This window comes from Propithecus coquereli, unplaced genomic scaffold, assembly GCF_000956105.1.
Source record: "Propithecus coquereli isolate 6110/MARCELLA unplaced genomic scaffold, Pcoq_1.0 Scaffold295, whole genome shotgun sequence".
Lineage (NCBI taxonomy): Eukaryota > Metazoa > Chordata > Mammalia > Primates > Indriidae > Propithecus > Propithecus coquereli.
In genome coordinates this window covers 1,625,722-1,642,990 of record NW_012148563.1, presented here as the reverse complement: position 1 = coordinate 1,642,990, position 17,269 = coordinate 1,625,722, and the positions used below count along the sequence as shown (strand labels likewise).

The 17,269-nt window shown below is 49.2% G+C and overlaps 1 protein-coding gene across 4 annotated transcripts in view; it reads right to left on the bottom strand.

Moving 5' to 3' along the window:
- Nucleotides 1-17,269, bottom strand: part of AGAP1 (ArfGAP with GTPase domain, ankyrin repeat and PH domain 1) — a 544,117-nt gene that overhangs the window by 323,099 nt on the left and 203,749 nt on the right. For all 4 annotated transcript variants that reach the window (XM_012648855.1, XM_012648857.1, XM_012648858.1 and 1 more), the window contains exons 4-5: nucleotides 4,786-4,871; nucleotides 796-937 (exon numbers count right to left, since the gene is read on the bottom strand). In XM_012648855.1, coding sequence (XP_012504309.1) covers nucleotides 796-937; nucleotides 4,786-4,871 — 228 coding nt within the window. The remainder of the gene's footprint in view (nucleotides 1-795; nucleotides 938-4,785; nucleotides 4,872-17,269) is intronic.

Sequence of the window (17,269 nt, the reverse complement as noted above, 5' to 3'; positions counted from 1 at the left end):
TACTAAAAAATTAGAAAGAAATTAATTGGACAACTAAAAATATATAGAAAAAAAAATTAGCCGGGCATGGTGGCGCATGCCTGTAGTCCCAGCGACTTGGGAGGCTGAAGCAGGAGGATTGCTTGAGCCCAGGAGTGTGAGGTTGCTGTGAGCTAGGCTGACGCCACAGCACTCTAGCCCAGGCAACACAGTGAGACTCTGTCTCAAAAAAAAAAAAGAACAAGGATGCTGTGTCTGATCCCATGTGACAGTCACTTTACTAAGAGCACAAGTTTTAAGTGGCCGAGAAGAAAACAAGAAATGTGCCCAGTGTGATTCTATACTTAGGGACCTGCTACATTAAAAATAAGGTCTAGATCATAAGACACTGACAAACAGAACAGAATAAAACAAAACTCTGCTATGTCAGAAATCAATATTATTTTAAAAATGCACCAAATAGTTAAAATAAGCTTTTCAATTGCTTACACATTATTTTATACAACAGAAAATTAAAATATCATAATATAGAAAACAAGAGAAAATAGATGTTATTTTTCTAAAGTGCTTGGGTGCGTGTGGGGTGTGTGTGTGTATTTTCAGGCTGCTGAGTGGTTTCTACATAGAATCAATCAGGAAACGTGACAGTTAATTTCGGTTTCATAAATTCTCATAAAAAGGGAGCCTTCGGTAGGCAATTATTCCTTCTTTAAACCCTTCTTAAATTCCTCCATACCAAAAATACAGACCACGGACCCAGTCGCTGCCCAAACTGTCCGCGTCCTTTAGGAGCGATCCGTGCGCGACGTCACTCACCCTGGGTCCCCACCAGGACGAGCGGGACCTCGCTCGTGTTCCTGTAGTTGGCCATCCGGCTGTAGTAGTGGTACACGGTCTGGAAGCTTATCTCGTCCTCCAGGCTGAAGACGAACACGACAGCGTCCACCCACATGGCGAACTGCGGAGAGGAGAGGGGCAGAGGCGCCAGGTGAGGCTGGGCAGAGGCGGCGGGAAGGGCTCGGACCACCTCCGAGAGCCCAGCATGGCCGGCGGGTGCCCGGGAATGCCCCTCAGTCGCCGTCTGACGCTGACCTTTGAGTTTGGTTATTATTCCTTGTGGCATCACTGACCCTCCCCCTGAGCCCCGCGGGCCTCTGTGCTCCCCTCGGGAACGGGCCCTCATGCTGCCCCACGAGGCCACTGTCTATACGTTCCTGGAACGTCCGGCCCCTGCCCTGACCCAGGAGACTGCAGCCCTGCAGAGAGAAGGCCAACTCCCCTCCCACCAGAGCCTCTCGGCCCCCGAGACTGTCTGTTTTACAAGCAGCCTCCTTCCTCTTCAGACACTCCAGGAGCCCTGCTAGGCCCCCAGCCTGCGCAGAAACCCACCACCGTCCTTCCCGCCACCACCACGGCCGCCGGCCCACACCGTCAGAGCGTGTCTCCAAACTCCTGCGCACCCCTGCGAGGGAAGTACTACTTATTCTTAGGGAAATCAACAAAAATTAGGGGGGAACCTCACAATGGCCTGGCTCTTGCTATTCTACTCGTTTTGCCGGAGCTCAGCATAACCTACGTCAAATCCTTTGCGACAAGGACCCACACTGTCGGGGTGCGGGATCCCCTTTGTGAACAGTGCAACTATCTTGCAGAGCCGGAGCTCAGCGAACGGAGGCTCCTTGCAGGCCAGCAGCTTCCTGCACTCTCCCTACAACCGGCACAGCAGACTCGAGATTGCATCTCTCTGGCACCAAAGACCCTTCTCTTTCCAAGTGAAAATGGAAAAAAATATACGTCTGTTTGCTTTCTCTAAAAGAAGCGGCAGTTCCTAGATAAGTTTTTATGTCCAAGGTATCATGAATACATGTGGGCAAATTTTTTATGGGCTAAACTCTGACTTCCACGTGTAACTGAAAAGGGTATTCAGTGACATGTAAAACATTTACATGATAAAACTTTTAAAAACCCGAAGTTCTAATGATAAATATAAAACTAAGTGAGGAAGAGAACTCAGAAAGGGGAAGCCTGGTACAGACCTGCGAAAACTGATGGCTCCTCCAGGGAGCACAGGGCCCAGGCCACAGCAGGTACCTCCTTTTCCTTTTCTCTGCCTCGAGGGATGTTTTCCTGTCTCTTCCAAGAAAGGGGGACTCAGCCTCCCCGAGCCCCAGCGCGTGAAGGGCGTCGGCTGTCCTACCCCGGGGCCAGAACTCAACTCCCAAGACAGAAGCTGGGACACATCTGACCCCCACACAGAGGAAGCTGGGAGCACGGCCCGTTCTCCTGAGGGTGCATTTGACCTCCCCAGCACCTCGTAGGTGGTGGGCACCCATAAATACCCCCCATGCCTTCCTCGTTAGAAAATTAAAGGTTTCAAAGAAAAAAACCTGCAGTTAATTGGCAGAGTTTTACACTATGCTAAAATGACACTGGTAGCCACGAGTCCTGCAATTTCTTTTGTGAAGTCAGTATCTTCAGGTAGACTGTATCAAATGATCTGTAATAACGAAAAGAAAGGAATCCTGTCCACAATTTTGAAAGGTTCCATCGTGATATTCCCCCAAGTGTTTAAAAGAAATCTGTCCTTTAACTATAAACAGCTTCTGCAAGAACAAGGGGCTGATCATGAGGGAAATGAAGTGAATCCCTTCTCCCAGCCGGAGGCCAGGCCGAGCGCCCGGGGGTCCTGGCTCCACCCCCAGCGCCGGGTGGGATCCCGGGCAGGCCACCTGGCTCTGCACCTCCATCACCCCGTCCCAGCCGCCCACACCTGGGTGAGATCTCGGGGCGCCAGCATCCTCAAGGGAACACGGGGAACGACCTTGCCCCAGGGTGGCCTCGGGGATAAAGTGAGAAGATCCCAGTGACGTGCGGCGCAGGGCCTCACCCAGCGTCACCGTCACGGGATTCAGCTCACAATGTGGGTGCCTCTGAGGCGTAAGAACAAGCAGGAGGCAACTGTTTGTCACAGGCCTTAATGTGTTTTTTTTCTTAAAGCAATTCCTTAATTGTAATGATTAAAAGGAAAATGCTCTTTTTATCAAATGACATTACATATTCTCAGCCTCTTAAGCTCTATAAAAGATGCATTTTCCATGGATATTAGAGAAAAGATCTTTCTCAGAAGAAAACACCACTGGAGTCAAAATAACGGGATTCTGTCTTCCGACACGTGGCGCTGCGGAAACACTCGGTACGGGCTTTCTAATGGGCGCACACGCAAGAACGTGCTTTCGAGTGCAAAAGGCGCCCTCGTAACATTCATGGCAGGGTTCAGTCTTTACCCTGAAGCCAAGTGGGGTCAGCGCTCTGCGGCCCTCAACCCAGGGCCGCAGCCCTCTCCAGAGTGGACCTGGGGCAGGACTCAAAGCACGGCGTTTCTGGAAGCCACTGAACCAGCTCGTCTGTGCAGTTCTGTAGATTTTTCTTTCTTTTTTTCTTAGGTTCTTCATATACTGCCAAGGTTTGCTCTTTAGTTGTGAGGGGAAAGCTTGTTTCTAGTCACTCGAAACATTTATGTGCTGGGAAAAACGGAAAATGAACCCAGGTGACTGCCGCACTTTACCTACTTCCCTGTGCTGTCTGCGATTGCCTCAGAGGGACCGCGCATCAACGGAACCCTTGTCGTAGCAGCGCGGACTGTCCCATGTGCTAAATCTGACTAAGAACGAGTTATGTGGCTTTATCACCGTAACAAACCCAGGACAGTGCCGGACAGATCTCAAACCTTGCCTACTTCATTAAAAATTAGCAGATGTTCACTGAACATGGGCTCAAACTACTCTGTGAGCAACTTTCTTCCCTTTTAACATGTCTTCAAGATCTTTCCTTATCATGACAAAGTATATGGTATTGTCAATGCTAAGAAATAAAATTTTTCACGCGTAAACGTCTTTGAAATCAGAACACACCTTATTATTGATGTCTCAGTTTAACCGGCAGCATTTTTCACGTAAATATTGGTACACCTTATAATCAGTGGTGTTTTAGATTCAACAGAACATGGCAAACCCATGACATTTTCTGAACAGCTGCACAATCCTCCAATGCCAGGAGTACTAGACACTTAACAATCCCTGTATGCAGTATCTTTTACTTTCACCGTCTTATAATTCTATGCTTCGCTTCCACAAACAGGTAAGTTCAAGAAAGAAAGCCAAGGAAATGTTTAATATTGACTCTGCATTAAGGATCACTGGCTATTACTAGCTCTCGGCTTCTTCCAAGTGTTTGGCTAGTAGATCATGATGTAAGTGAAACAATGAACTGGATCAAGTAAACCAAAGGAGGTTTTCCACACTCGTGCTTTTTTATTTCCAGAATGCCCACTGTCCAAGGAATTCCCAAAGAAATGGCAGCAGGCTGCACACAGTTTGCAGCGGAGGCTTCCTCGGGCCCAGGTGGCCACAGAGGCGCCCGCTGCCCTCGCCCCAAATTCCGCCCGGTGCATTTCCTAAGTGGCCATGTTGCTCTAGGGAGCAAACTACTTAAAGAAAAAAACCAAAAATCAAACAAAAACCGGGGTGGCAAATCGGGGCAGAGTCTGCTTTTCCTTTCTTCTTAAAAACACAAAAAGTGAAAAAAATGAGCCGCACAGACCCAACCTCTCTCTAGGATTTAGTCTGAAAAAACAACAGAATTTGTTTCTTAGAGATGAGAAAAACTGCAGTTATAGAAAGGACTTTTATGGGATTTCCCCTTTTCTTTGGAAAGCGCTTCAATGATTTCTACAACCACTTGTTTAATCAGAACCTTAAAAAGAAAACAAAGGCAAACGCCAGCTACCAGCATACACGTAATACCGACCTGCGCCTCCGGGGGGCCCCCTTCATCTCTGATCAGCAGCAGATAGCTTTGTCCATCGACAACAATCTCTTTCTTGAACCTGCCACCTGCCACACACAAAAAAAACCTTGTTACAAAAGAAAAACAGAGCATTAAGAGAGCAAACAGACGTGGGCTTCGCTTGTGGAAAAATACATCCTAGGCTGTCGCCCTGGAGGGAGCTAACTGAGTATTTAGGAGTGGATTTCCATGTCTCCAGCAACCACTGAATTTTAAAAGAACTGAACTCAGATTTAAATATTTGTCTTTAAAAACCGTGTTCACTTCCAGTTAGAAGGCACCGCCTCCCACGCGATGCCAGGCGCTCACGGCCAAGAAGTGTGGAATTTTCAAGTAGGCTTTATGTGTAAATTCAGGAATTCTCACTCGTTGGGAAACAGAGAACACTGAAATTGTCATTCTCTTGTTGAGGTCACAAAACTGGAACAAATTTTTCAAGCTTCACAGGTGCCTCGTCTACAACCGCTTGGTAAATTCAAGGGCTGAGACCCTGTATTCTCCTCAAGAGAAACCCAGTTCTTGAAAGGAACACATAGAACATCATGAGAATGGTGTTTCTGCAGTCACAGTTCACGAGTAAGGGAGGATGCTCGGCTACTACACACGTGTTACACAGAAACTACTGGATGGGTCGCGGCACAGGGCGAGACAGAGCAGTGCAGCGGCTGACGAGAGGCGTTAGAGACCACACGGGGTTAGCGAGAAACCACCGGGCCCTGCTGGAACGGGGACAGAGAGGAAGGTGGGCGGGCACTCGGGGGATCCAAGAACACACAGCTGCCACGGCACCCGGGCGGGACTGCCGGACCCTCTCCTTCCCGCGCAGCGACCAAGATTGCGCTCTGGGGTCCTCTGCCCTCTCCAAAGATAAACCACCTGCCGGGAGTCTGGGCTCCGAGTCCACGCTGGTTAACCCTCATGCGACTCTCAATTCTTGTTTTTGAGAGAAGAACGCATGAGTTCCTTCCTACCCTGGCTTTCAGCTCCTCTGTGCAAATGCGTTCCAGAAACCCAGTGAAAACCTCAAATTAATGGACTCCCCACCCGCCCGAGAGGCTGCCTGCGGCCCTCTGCCACCCAGAGCCACATCGGATTCCTTCCCCTGCGACGGGAACCTCCCATCCTAGAATCCTGGGTCTGGGCCACGTTAATGGCCAAGAAACAGAAGCTCGAGGCCTCAGCCGACCCCTTCCCAACCTGAAGACGTGTCCGAGGCCCAAAAGACGGGCAGCTACCCTCTGCGGCCAGCGAGGGCTGGCCGGGAAACCGACCTTTCTCTGCCATCTCCCGCGGCACACGCGTGTTCACACTCGCTCCTACGCTGATGGTAACAGGTAACTGCGCTGCTTTATCTGGTGTTCAGTTTGCTCAGTGATAAAAACAGAGAACCTTCCAATGCTGCGACGAAGCAGATAAGCTCATTCTGGTGTCCCCCATCGATGAGAAGAGAGGGCAGAGTCCGCAGAAAACACTCAGGTGGATCCACCAGACGGGCCGGCCGGGTCGCCAGACCCAGACATGTTGAGCCACATCCGTGCTGGCCCCGCCCCCGCGGCAGGAGGACCAGAAAATGACTTAAGGTCCCCGAATTGCGGACCCCTCAAAGGTCAAAGGGGACGACCCCGCTTTCCAGCAGAGCCACTGGGATTATGAAATAAGCCAGGAAACATCTGACACGCAGCAGACGTGCCCCTGCGGTGTGACAGCCGGGGGACGGCGTCCCGACGTTGGCCCGGCTCTGTCTGAATGAGTCACGTGAGTCGGCAGCTGTGCGGGCCTCTCCCGGCCTGCGTCCCCGCGTGAGCGGGTGAGGAGGAGCTGACAGGGCACCTGAGCGGTGCCCGGCCATGGGAGCCACGCTGGCAGGGATCCCTGGCGCTATTCGGAACTTCCGCATTTATAAAAGATACTTAACACTTCACAAACCTGCTTAAAACAGGAAAACGTGCGAAAGTTAGGACAGTAACTGATCTTATCTTCCTCTTCTAAAAGCTCTTTTAAAAAAGAGATGCTGGAAACCTGCTCTTTCTTGGTGAGATGGACCGAATTCAACCTTTTAGGAAAGACAGCATTTGGAAAAGGAAATCTGTCACTCTTTACTTTGGGAAAAATCTTTCCCTTCACACTTTGTTCCTAGAGGTCTGATTAGTCACACCCACCGGGAGCAAGGAGAAGCCACGGGAGTTTGTGCAAAGGCTTAAAAATGTTCCCTGCCATTCTCAGTGTCTCAGTCTAAGGCTTCTCCCTCCGATGGGAACCCGAGTCAGGCGACGGCCACGGCGCAACTGCCTGGGAAACGGCTTCCACCCAGCCGCGCAGGCCCTCAGCTCCCGAGTCAGCACTGCGGCAGACCCCGCGCCTGGTCACCAACACCGGGGCACCCCCTGGACATCCTCAGAACGGCGACCTCAACTCTGTCCCAGACTCTGGTCATCCTGACCTCTCATCAAGACACCACTATCCACCCAGATGCCCACGCCAGGTCTGCAGCTCTGCGCACACATTCGCTCTCTTAGGGAGTGCCTGCTGTATGCAGGGACATGGGCTCCTGCCCCACTCCCACCATCTTCAAAGTCCCAAAGGGGAGACAGAAGTTTTGATATTCCCAGGAAAAGAGGGGATGGGCACGCAGGAGCGAGTTCCGCCTGGAAGGCCTATTTGGAGATGCTTTGCTGGGGGAGATGTTTGGCACAATCAGCAGTCAGAAAAGGGGCACTGGGTGGGGGGGAGCGACTGGACTGAGTGGCTGAGCCGGGTGAGGCTGGAGGGGGCCCAGACGCGAGGGACCAGCCTGGAGAAGAGGACAGCAGGTGGCCGGGGAGGAGGGGGCTTCATCCTTTCTTCGCTCTCAGAAGCAACCCAGTGGGCGCAGCACTGCACGGGCGTCAGCACACCAGGTGCGAAGCCCTGCCAAGCCCTTCCCAGCTGGGTGACCTCTTCCAAGTTACCGGACCGCGTGGGCCTCTGTTTCCCCACCAGCGGAACGGGGATAACGCATCCAGCTTTCTTTAATGAGTCAACACACAGAAGCTCAGAACCCTGCCGGGGACACAGAGGACGCAGCACACTCAGATCATCACAGTCCCCACTGCCAGCCCAGCCCCGCCCCCACCATCTGACCTCCAGAACATTTTCAAATCTCCCTTTTTCTCTCCCTCCTACTTGTATTCAGTGAAACCCACCACAGCTCTCCAGCAGGTTTCTGCATAGGTTTTTCTCCTGTCCTGCACCCACTCCCAGCCTCGGTCCCTCCCCTGTGCCCTTCACAGCCAGACACCATCCTGACCCGTGTCCCGAGCCGCACACACACACTTGTGCCCCGAGACACCGTGTCTCCGGCAGCCCCCGCTCCAACCCTGCCCTCCCAGCAGCTGCCCAGGGACGCATGGAGGCCGTCCCTGCCTGGGGGACTCTGGGGCTCCACCTTGATGAGGCCATGCTGGTCCCAGGCCCCATCCCTCAATCGCTTGACTGGGTCACCTTCAAATCAAGAGGGGAGGCGTGGAGCCTGGCCCTGGGGCCACCGAAGTTCCCTGCACCGCTAGGGAATCCTCGGCTGCCCCACCTCTCTGGGAAGCAGGAACCTGGTGGGCGTCCCCACCCAGCTCTCCTGGAATGACAATGACACCATGGAGGGTGGCCCTCCTCCTCACATGCATCTCTGCACCCCCACCCGTCTTATAGGTGTCGGGCAAGCATGAGTTGGACAAATTTCACAGGTCTGTTTCTCCTAACATGTTTCTGCAGAATCCTCTACACACGTGGTACTTCTCGATGGTCGAATCCTAGCACGGAAGTCAGGACAGGTTTCCTGGGAAGGCACCTAGCTCTCCTTGCTTGCTCTCTCCCGTGGTCTCTGGCTTTGTGACCTCGAGCGAAGGACTCCAGACCTAACCTTCATCACCTCTGAAAGGAGGGGTGATTCCTTCTTCCAGAGAAAAGACCTCTTCCAATTCTAAAATCGCCTTACATCCCCCACTAAGATACAGGCTATAATTAGTATTTCTTTTTAATGTTTTGCAATTTTAAACACTAGACACTGGCCATCGGCTTGTATGATTTTTCTGGTATTACACTGAAATCAGGAAATGAAAATTAAATACTCGTATGCATTTGCCAAGAACCCAGAGGTTTAACAATCAGATAAAAGCTCCAGGCAGCAGGCTCAGCTGCCACAGCACTGTTAGGCTCTGCAGAAACATGGACTCGCAGGTGAACAAAATAATATTTAAAATCCATTTTCTACGGTTTACTTTAAACACAAAAGGAAAAGCCTTAGGATGAAGCATGGCTAGCAACAAGCTGGTGTTCAGCAGGTTATTTTAAATTCAAACCCACCGTCTTATCCCAGTCATTAGATCTTTTTTCTACCAAAATTTTACTCCACATCCAATTTCATTTTTTTTTATTTTTTATTTATTTTTTTAATTTAATTTAATTTTTTTTTTCGAGACAGAGTCTCACTCTGTTGCCCTGGCTAGAGTGAGTGCCGTGGCGTCAGCCTAGCTCACAGCAAACTCAAACTCCTGGGCTCAAGCGATCCTACTGCCTCAGCCTCCCGAGTAGCTGGGACTACAGGCATGTGCCACCGTGCTCGACTAAGTTTTTGTATATATTTTTAGCTGTCCAATTAATTTCTTTCTATTTTTGGTAGAGACGGGGTCTTGCTCTTGCTCAGGCTAGTCTCGAACTCCTGAGCTCAAACAATCCGCCCGCCTCAGCCTCCCAGAGTGCTAGGATTACAGGCGTGAGCCACCACGCCCGGCCCAATTTCATTTTTAAATTAGATTTTAAAATGCCTATTTTACATCCCATTGCCACTCACTTTTCTGGTCTATTTTACCCAACTACATATTCCTAGCACCTGAGGCACAGCTTTGCCTATGGCCCCTACTGTCAACCTGTCACATGAGTGACGGTCACCCTTCTCTGCTGCCAATTATCATTACTTAACATTAAATTACATCAGGGACCATTTTATTTTCCAAAGGGGTTGTCAGTCTCCACCAACCTGACCTCTGTATCGGAAGCACAGACACACATCCGGCTCAGCACACCTGTGTGCAGGTGCTAGGCGAGCTGGGCAGGCTGCCCCTGGAGATGCAGAGACCCCCGTACAGCTGGCCTCCCGCCTGGGGAACTGGACAGATGGGCCGCAGCTGCCCGGCCCTAAGGTGGTACCAGTAACAGGAAAACGGAGTAGCTCCCTCACTTAAATCCGTGCTTCCCCAAGACGCAGTGAGGTCACCGGCGGCTAACAGCCTCACAATGAGCATCCCGCGTGCAGGCAGAGGTCAGCGAAGAACAGAACTAAGCATCCTCTCGGGGCTTGAATTTCCGAATTGGGTTTCACTGGACAGCGGAATTAGGGGCTTTCATCTCGTTTGAGCTACTTCAGCACAGAGCGGTGCAGACTTCTTATTTGAACTCGACCTCAAGTGCAATTTATTAGGTTTCTGGTTTACTCCAAAGATAAGTTTTTAGGGTTCCTGGAAAACCTGAAAAACTGCCCCGGTTGCCCTTGAGCTTGCATTTTTGAGTGAGTCAAGGTCTTCATTTCTCCCTAAAGCCGACGCTGCAGAGAGAAAAGCATGCGAGAGGTGGAACTGAACATACCCACCACGATGCTGAGGGGGCTGTGCTCACCGAGCGTGAACGGTACACCAGCAAAAAAAGGATAAAGTCGTGCTCTTTTGTTTTTAAAATATCCTTTTTAAAGTCTTAAGGGTGTCCCTTACAATCCATCCACAGCCAATTTCAAGGCTGCTGTTCCGAGTCCTGGTCTCACGCTAGGGGAACCAGCTTCAGATTTGGGATGCTGGAGAAAGCAACAGGACTGGATCCCTTCACGTATTCCAACTCGAGCTAGGCAGGAGCTACAATGGAGTCCTCTAGAATACAAGTGCTGTCTACACAGGGACAGAAAGTGGCTCATCTATGCTGTCATTTCTGTTTTAGAGGGGAAAAAAAGAGCAAACTGAAGTTTCCTGTTCCAAAAAAAGAGCTCTTTTGGGAGTAAACACTGCAACAGATGTTTGACATTTCTGTTTCTATCATTTTGGCTAATTGGACTGAAAGCTATTAATGTATCATTATCAGTTCTCCAGGCAACCGCGATGGCAATGAAAGCATGCCTTATGACACTTCAGTTTACAAAGCACTCTCCCTCCCCTGTCATCGCTGTTACCCCTCACCACACCTTGTGACGCAAACATCACCGTCAACATCCCAATCTCAGAAGGGAAGTTCAGACGCTGACCAAGATCCCCACGGCCAGCAAGCAGCCGCAGTGCGTCACCTTCTAGCGTCCACAGGGCCGACACCGAGGACGCATGGGGTTTGTCTTGTTCCTATTCCACCCACAGCTGGGGAATGGCTGCCCCTACCTTCAGCTCCAAAAAGCATCACTGTGCTCAAAAAGAAAGACACCTGCCTAGAGCTGTCATTTTTTACTGTGGATTTTTATCTTTACTTTTTCATGCATAAGCAAAGGATGACAATTATTTTTGAGTTTAAAACGTCATTTGCAGAGCACACAATTTCCCCTTCTCCATTAGAAAGGGGAGGGGCATTATTTTTGCATCTAACCCAGACACAGTGCAGCTGGCATCCCTGGGCAGGTGCGGGCCGGCCCGGCCTTGTCTGGGGTGCAGCTCTGTGGGTCGAGGCTGGTGGGGAGAGCGACAGAGCAGACTAAATGGCGGGTGGGGGTCTCCTCCTGTCACGGTCAGATTCTCTTCCATGAAGACATTTTCAAAATTCACCTACAGTTTTCTTCTTTCTTACACGGTGCCATGATAAAACAGGAAGAATATCTGCAAACGTCACTGGTTCCTCATTATTTTTAAAAAGTGGAAGGAGAGGGATATATTGAAAAGGACTATGAAACTTATTTTTCCTTAAGAGGAAAAAAAAAAAAAAGTAATCATGAATGTGCCAGAAATTTAAAAAAAAATTAATTTGGCCTTTTAGACTTTGGCAAAAAATACTGAAGCCAATAACGTATTAACATTGGGGTTTTGGAAAAGTTTTGTATTGTGACATTTAAAAGGAATTTTGGACCGCATATTATTTTTACACTGGGAAAAAGGTTTTATTGGTAACATATTAGTTTACAAAATTTAACTGAATCAGATTTCATTTCCTTTGCCAATTTTTTTTAAACTTACATTGTGAAATAAAATGTAACTACTATAATAATTTTGAACGGTGAGTAAGGATCTAACACATGGAAACTGCTAAGTACCTCCGAACACTCCAGGGTTCTGACTTGAGGTGAAACAATGTTTAAGTCGCCATTTCCTTGGGAGGCCAATGGTCTCCCCTGGCTTCATTTGACCCAGATCCAAGTGAGACAAAAAAGAAAGATGGAAAAGAAAAAGTCAAAGTTCCAGGTTCTGATGGCAGATTCTAACTTCACTATAATTGAATTTCCTTCCCTCTATTCCTAGTAAAATGAGGGGTGGGAAAAATAAAAACCAGAAGAAAGAAAACACACCTTCCAACAGAAAAAGGGGCACAGCTTTACATAATCAACCTAGAAAACGCCACCCCTAAGGAATAAAAGGGAAGACTGGAGTTGGGCATAGGGGCCAGCCTCGCCCCTCGTCCCAGCCCCACGCTGAGCCCACAACAGCCAGGATCGAGTCACCCCAAAGCGTGCAGGGAAGAAACAGAAGGCGCAGACACGGCCTTATTTTTTCCATCTCCTGACCAGGAAGTGGAAATTTTGAATGCTTGGAAGTGAACAGCCAGTGAAGGCTCTCTGGGGGCAAAAAAAGTGCCCACCTTACCCAGTAAGCTGGAGAAGTGACCTCCTGCAGCTGGCACCCCAAGGGGAATAAGAATATGTGAGCTCCCCACCCTCCAGGATAGGTGAAGGGAACGCGTCAGATCATTCAGTCAGTGGTCCCTAATCAAGAGCGACCACTTTTGTCTGGAGCCGGTGCCTACAGACAACAGAGGGACACGATACGCTCACTAGACACCGGACTCCCCAGGGAGAGGACACCGTGCCCCCGGTCCTGCAATGCGGCCGGCGAAGCCCAGCAGATGCCCAAGTGCTCCCTACAGCTTACGGGGCGGGGGTCGACCTGTTGCAAATGCGAATGGTGCCGAACGGCCTGGCCCTGCAGCTCCAGGGCGTCCAGGATGACAGGCACCTCCCCCACCCCACTTTCTCCTGCCACGGGAAGATGGGGGGAGCCCCCTCCAGCCCAGATCTGACTCAGGACCAGTGAGAAACCTTCCTGGTGGCCAGCACCGGTCTCAGCAGAGAACGTCTGGGAAGAGACATCCAAAAGGAGAAAGCTGAAGAGAAACAGTGAGGACATCAGACAAAGCTGCCACAGGAGGGAAAGGGGGCCAGGGGAAGAGGGAGGTCAAAGGGGACAGACAAGAGGCAAGGAGCTGATGGAGAAGAAAACAGAACCCAAAGAGCAGAAAGAAACCCCCAAAACCACGTCCCGCTCCGACGCCACTTTACAGAGAACAGGCATTCGATGCCACAAGACATCCGGGATAAGAATCTGAAACAACATGAGACAAGGAGGAAAGCCCCAGAACTGAGGACCCAAACGTTGTGGAACGAAAGAATAAAATCAGAAACAGTGAGGAGAAGCCACGAGGCTGGCGGCTGAGTTTCTGACCCAGAGGAATGGCCTGACACAGGCAGTCAATGACAGGGGAGAGGGAGTTTGTAAGAGAGAATTCATCGCCAGACTCGTGGACCTAAACAAAGGGATAAATGGTATCTCTCAACAAAAGAGCTAAAAGACTATTCAAAGATAAAAGACAAAGGAATGTTCCTGAGATGCAGAAAGATCTGAGCCTTCAGGTTGAAAGCACGGGAGAGATTCCGGATGGGGAAACCGAGGCCTGGTGAAAACCGCATCTGCTGGCCACGGTGGGGCTTCCTCTTAGCTGCCAGGCTTTGGAGCAGGCAGGGTTTCCAAGGAACCCTCCTCTGGGGAATTAAAAAATGGCTGCTTTAACTATTTTTAAATATGTATAGCTGTTTTTCAAACTGTGTCATAACAGCAACCAGTCCATACTCATCTTACCCACTAAATGAGAAACCAAGAACACACGGCTGTGGCTGCGTGGGGTAAACTCTTGTGCGAACAGAACCCACCTGCTGCGGCTTAGGCTGGAGCGTTGGGAAGGTTGCAGCTTTAAACTGGCCTTTAACCACCTTATCCTGCCTTAGTTTGCACCTAAAAATCACGCAGACAAGCACACTGCTATGGGAGACATCCCACCCTCCCAGGAGTGACAACTCAGCTTCTCTGTGTGAGAGTCAGGTAAGCAGTAACTGCTAACTAGCTGACTCTCTGGAGTATGTTACCATGGATTTAATGCTTACCAGGATTTAGAAGGCTTCTACTGAAAAACTTCTAAGGAATGGGAGTGGTTGCTTTTTACTGATCCAACTTAGAATATCTGAAGTCCCATTATTCCTGTTACTTTAACACTTCGGCTGTATTTAATTGAAAAGTACCTGGAAACTGCAAGTAGGCTGACACTTGGGCGGGGGGACTCACCTGAGTGGCTCAGGTATTCTTAATACCAAGTAAACAAAATAAAAATTAATTAGATGAAAAAGCAGATATAAAACGGAAACTTGGGAGACCCTAAGGTCCTATTTTGTGTTCATAAAAACAGCTTCATTGTTGTCTGCAATAAGCAATGAGTCAGAAATGTGTAAGTCAGAACCTGTAGAAGTTTTATATGAAATATCATTAGGTACTGGAGATTGACTTAAAATATTTTTGAAAAATATGACATTGCTGCTCAAAAGAAACTAGAAAACTAATGTTTGAGGAAATGGTTCCTTGTCCAATAGTTAAATTCCATTTCTTTTTCTCTTAACTTCCAAGAACTTTGAGGAAAACATAAATTAGCAGTTTAACACATAAAATGCATTATGAGCTCTCCTCCAAATAATGTCTTCTTAAAACTAAAATAAAAACAAAAACTCTAGTTAAGTGGTTTAGGCTGGTTCTCACGGGCCAATATCCAGTGACATTCGACTGTCAGCAAAAACAAATCACTTTCACTAGATTTTATTATTTTTTCCCCTAAAAAAACACTATCTAAAATTACTATAAAATAGCATTATCTCAACAAAACATTCTCTAACAGCAGCCGAGGAATCTCACAGTCACGTGCCCCATCATGGCGTTTCAGTCAATGACAGCACAGATAACGGTGGCCCCGTAGATTGTAATACTGTATTGTTACTATGCCTCTTCTACGTACAGATACGTTAGACACAAAAACCTCCCACTCTTACAACTGCCTACGGTATTCAGTACAGTACAGGTGTGTGGCGTAGGTGTGGAGCAGGCTGTACTGTCTAGGGTTGTGTAAGTACATCCTATGATGTTTGCACAGGACGAAACTGCCCAACAACACATTTCTCAGAATGCGTCCCTGTTGTTCAGTGACGCATGACTGTACTGCAAAGAATATAACATACCCTGCATCAGCACCAACCCTTAGAAGGAAGCGTGCGTGGAGCCCAAAGCATTTGTGTTTCTGGTGAAGTTGCACAGACATCGCTTTGAAGGTAAGGGCCTGAAAACAAGGGAATGCCCTCCGGAAAGAGCGTCCTGCCTGAGAAAGACCACTCGCCTCCTTGGGCTGCCAGCCCGGCCCTGCTGCCTGCCACAGGGTCCCACCTCTGCCTGGCCTCCTGGAAGGCCTCCCTGAGAGCCCCTGACGGCCTTGGGTGCCCCAGCTTCACTCACTGTGAACTTCTGGCAAATCCGTTGATGGAAGGAAGCCCCAAACTCCCAAAGAGCCCCCATACTACACGCCATAGGGCTCACACTTCTCTCAGTAACTTAGCAGCTGTTCCAGAGCCTTGCACGGCCCAGCGCCTGGGTTCAGCCCCAGCCCATAGGCAAGCAGAGGTCCTTCTGAGCCCCTCCAGCCCATTTGCTGACCTATAACGTAAGTGGTGGCCCCTCGGGCAGCAGTGAAGAGGAACAGGTTCAGAGCTGCCTTCCGAGGCCAATCTTAGGCCCACGTCTCTGGGCTGGGTGACGCTGAGTGGCTCTCATGGCCTCTGGTGCCTCAGTTTCCTTAGGTGAAAATGTGCTAATCCATGTCAGCTGCTGGTCAGCTTCAAGAGGCTCATAAAAAGTCAACTAATGATTGCTATGTTGTAAGATCAACTTTATCACCTCCAAATGCAAACTCACACATAACAGGAGCGTTTCAAACACTAATTCAGAGAACAAGAACCAAGACTGCAACAACCAGATAATGAAAGATGTGTCTCTTACATTCAAATTCCCACAGTAAAACCAGGCCTTTTTCTGGTGCTTAAAGTCTTAATTCCATGCTTTCTGGATGATCCAGGATCCTCCTTCTCCTCCCACCCCCAAGTCAAGACAGCTTATGAAAGCTTGGACAAGTGCTTCCCAACTGGCTCCAGGGAGAAGATGCTGGAAGTCTCTATTAATGGAGTCTCAGTGTCTATCCAAGTGCATGGCATGTTTCTAACCTCAGACCAGAGCTTCCAGGTAAGTGAGTGATAAAATATAGTCAACCAATGAAACAGTTTGATTCTTATTAGTATTAATATTTAGCAAGTGGTTTCCCACATGGGGTCCTTGTCTTTAACTATTCCACGAAGCCCACGGCTAACTTCTCCCTATTCCCACTGTACACTGGGCCAGGAAAATCTTGTTCATCTGAACCACAACTCAACAAATGGTCAGCAATGGGGTGAATCTCTGCCCTAATGCGGCTTACTGTCAGGGCAGCAGGGGTGGGAGGACATGGATTCCCTTTAGACAGGAGGGCTGGGCTGGTTGTGGGAGTGGTGCTGGGGAGCCCTGGGCAGGCTCAGCCTGTGCCCCAGAACCCACTGGGCTGAGAATGCAGGGGAGGCTGGTTTTCAATCACCACAAAACGATGGGCCCCACCCAATAAAATCTAACTTACAACCAAATAAATAAACCGCTGATTGAAAATCTTCCAGTACCTACCACTGTGGTTGTGCTTGAATATTTCAGTATCTGCCACTGTCGCTGAAATAGCTTGCGTGGTATAAACTTAATATATTTACTCCTGCACATTTGGTTCTTCAGGGAAAATGTACCTAGGGTTATTTATTTTTAATATTTTGCACGTTTACTTTAAGCATTAAAAAAAAAAAAGTAAACTAAAGAGTACTGCAGAACTGGGAGAAAGAGCCTAACTCCTCCTCAAGGGTATTTAAAGAAGGCCTCCTTGCCAAGTGACACCACCACGGCCGGAGACGCACACCCAGGAGACCCACGGAGAGGACAGGAGGGAGTCTGCAAGGTGCCATTAGGAGACCCCGGCCAGTTACTCAGCTGCTGACATGAGGGAGAATGGGCTTTCACTCCCTTCGATTTTATTGTTCTAAACCAGTGCTCCCCACGTAAAAATAACTCCATATTAAAAAATA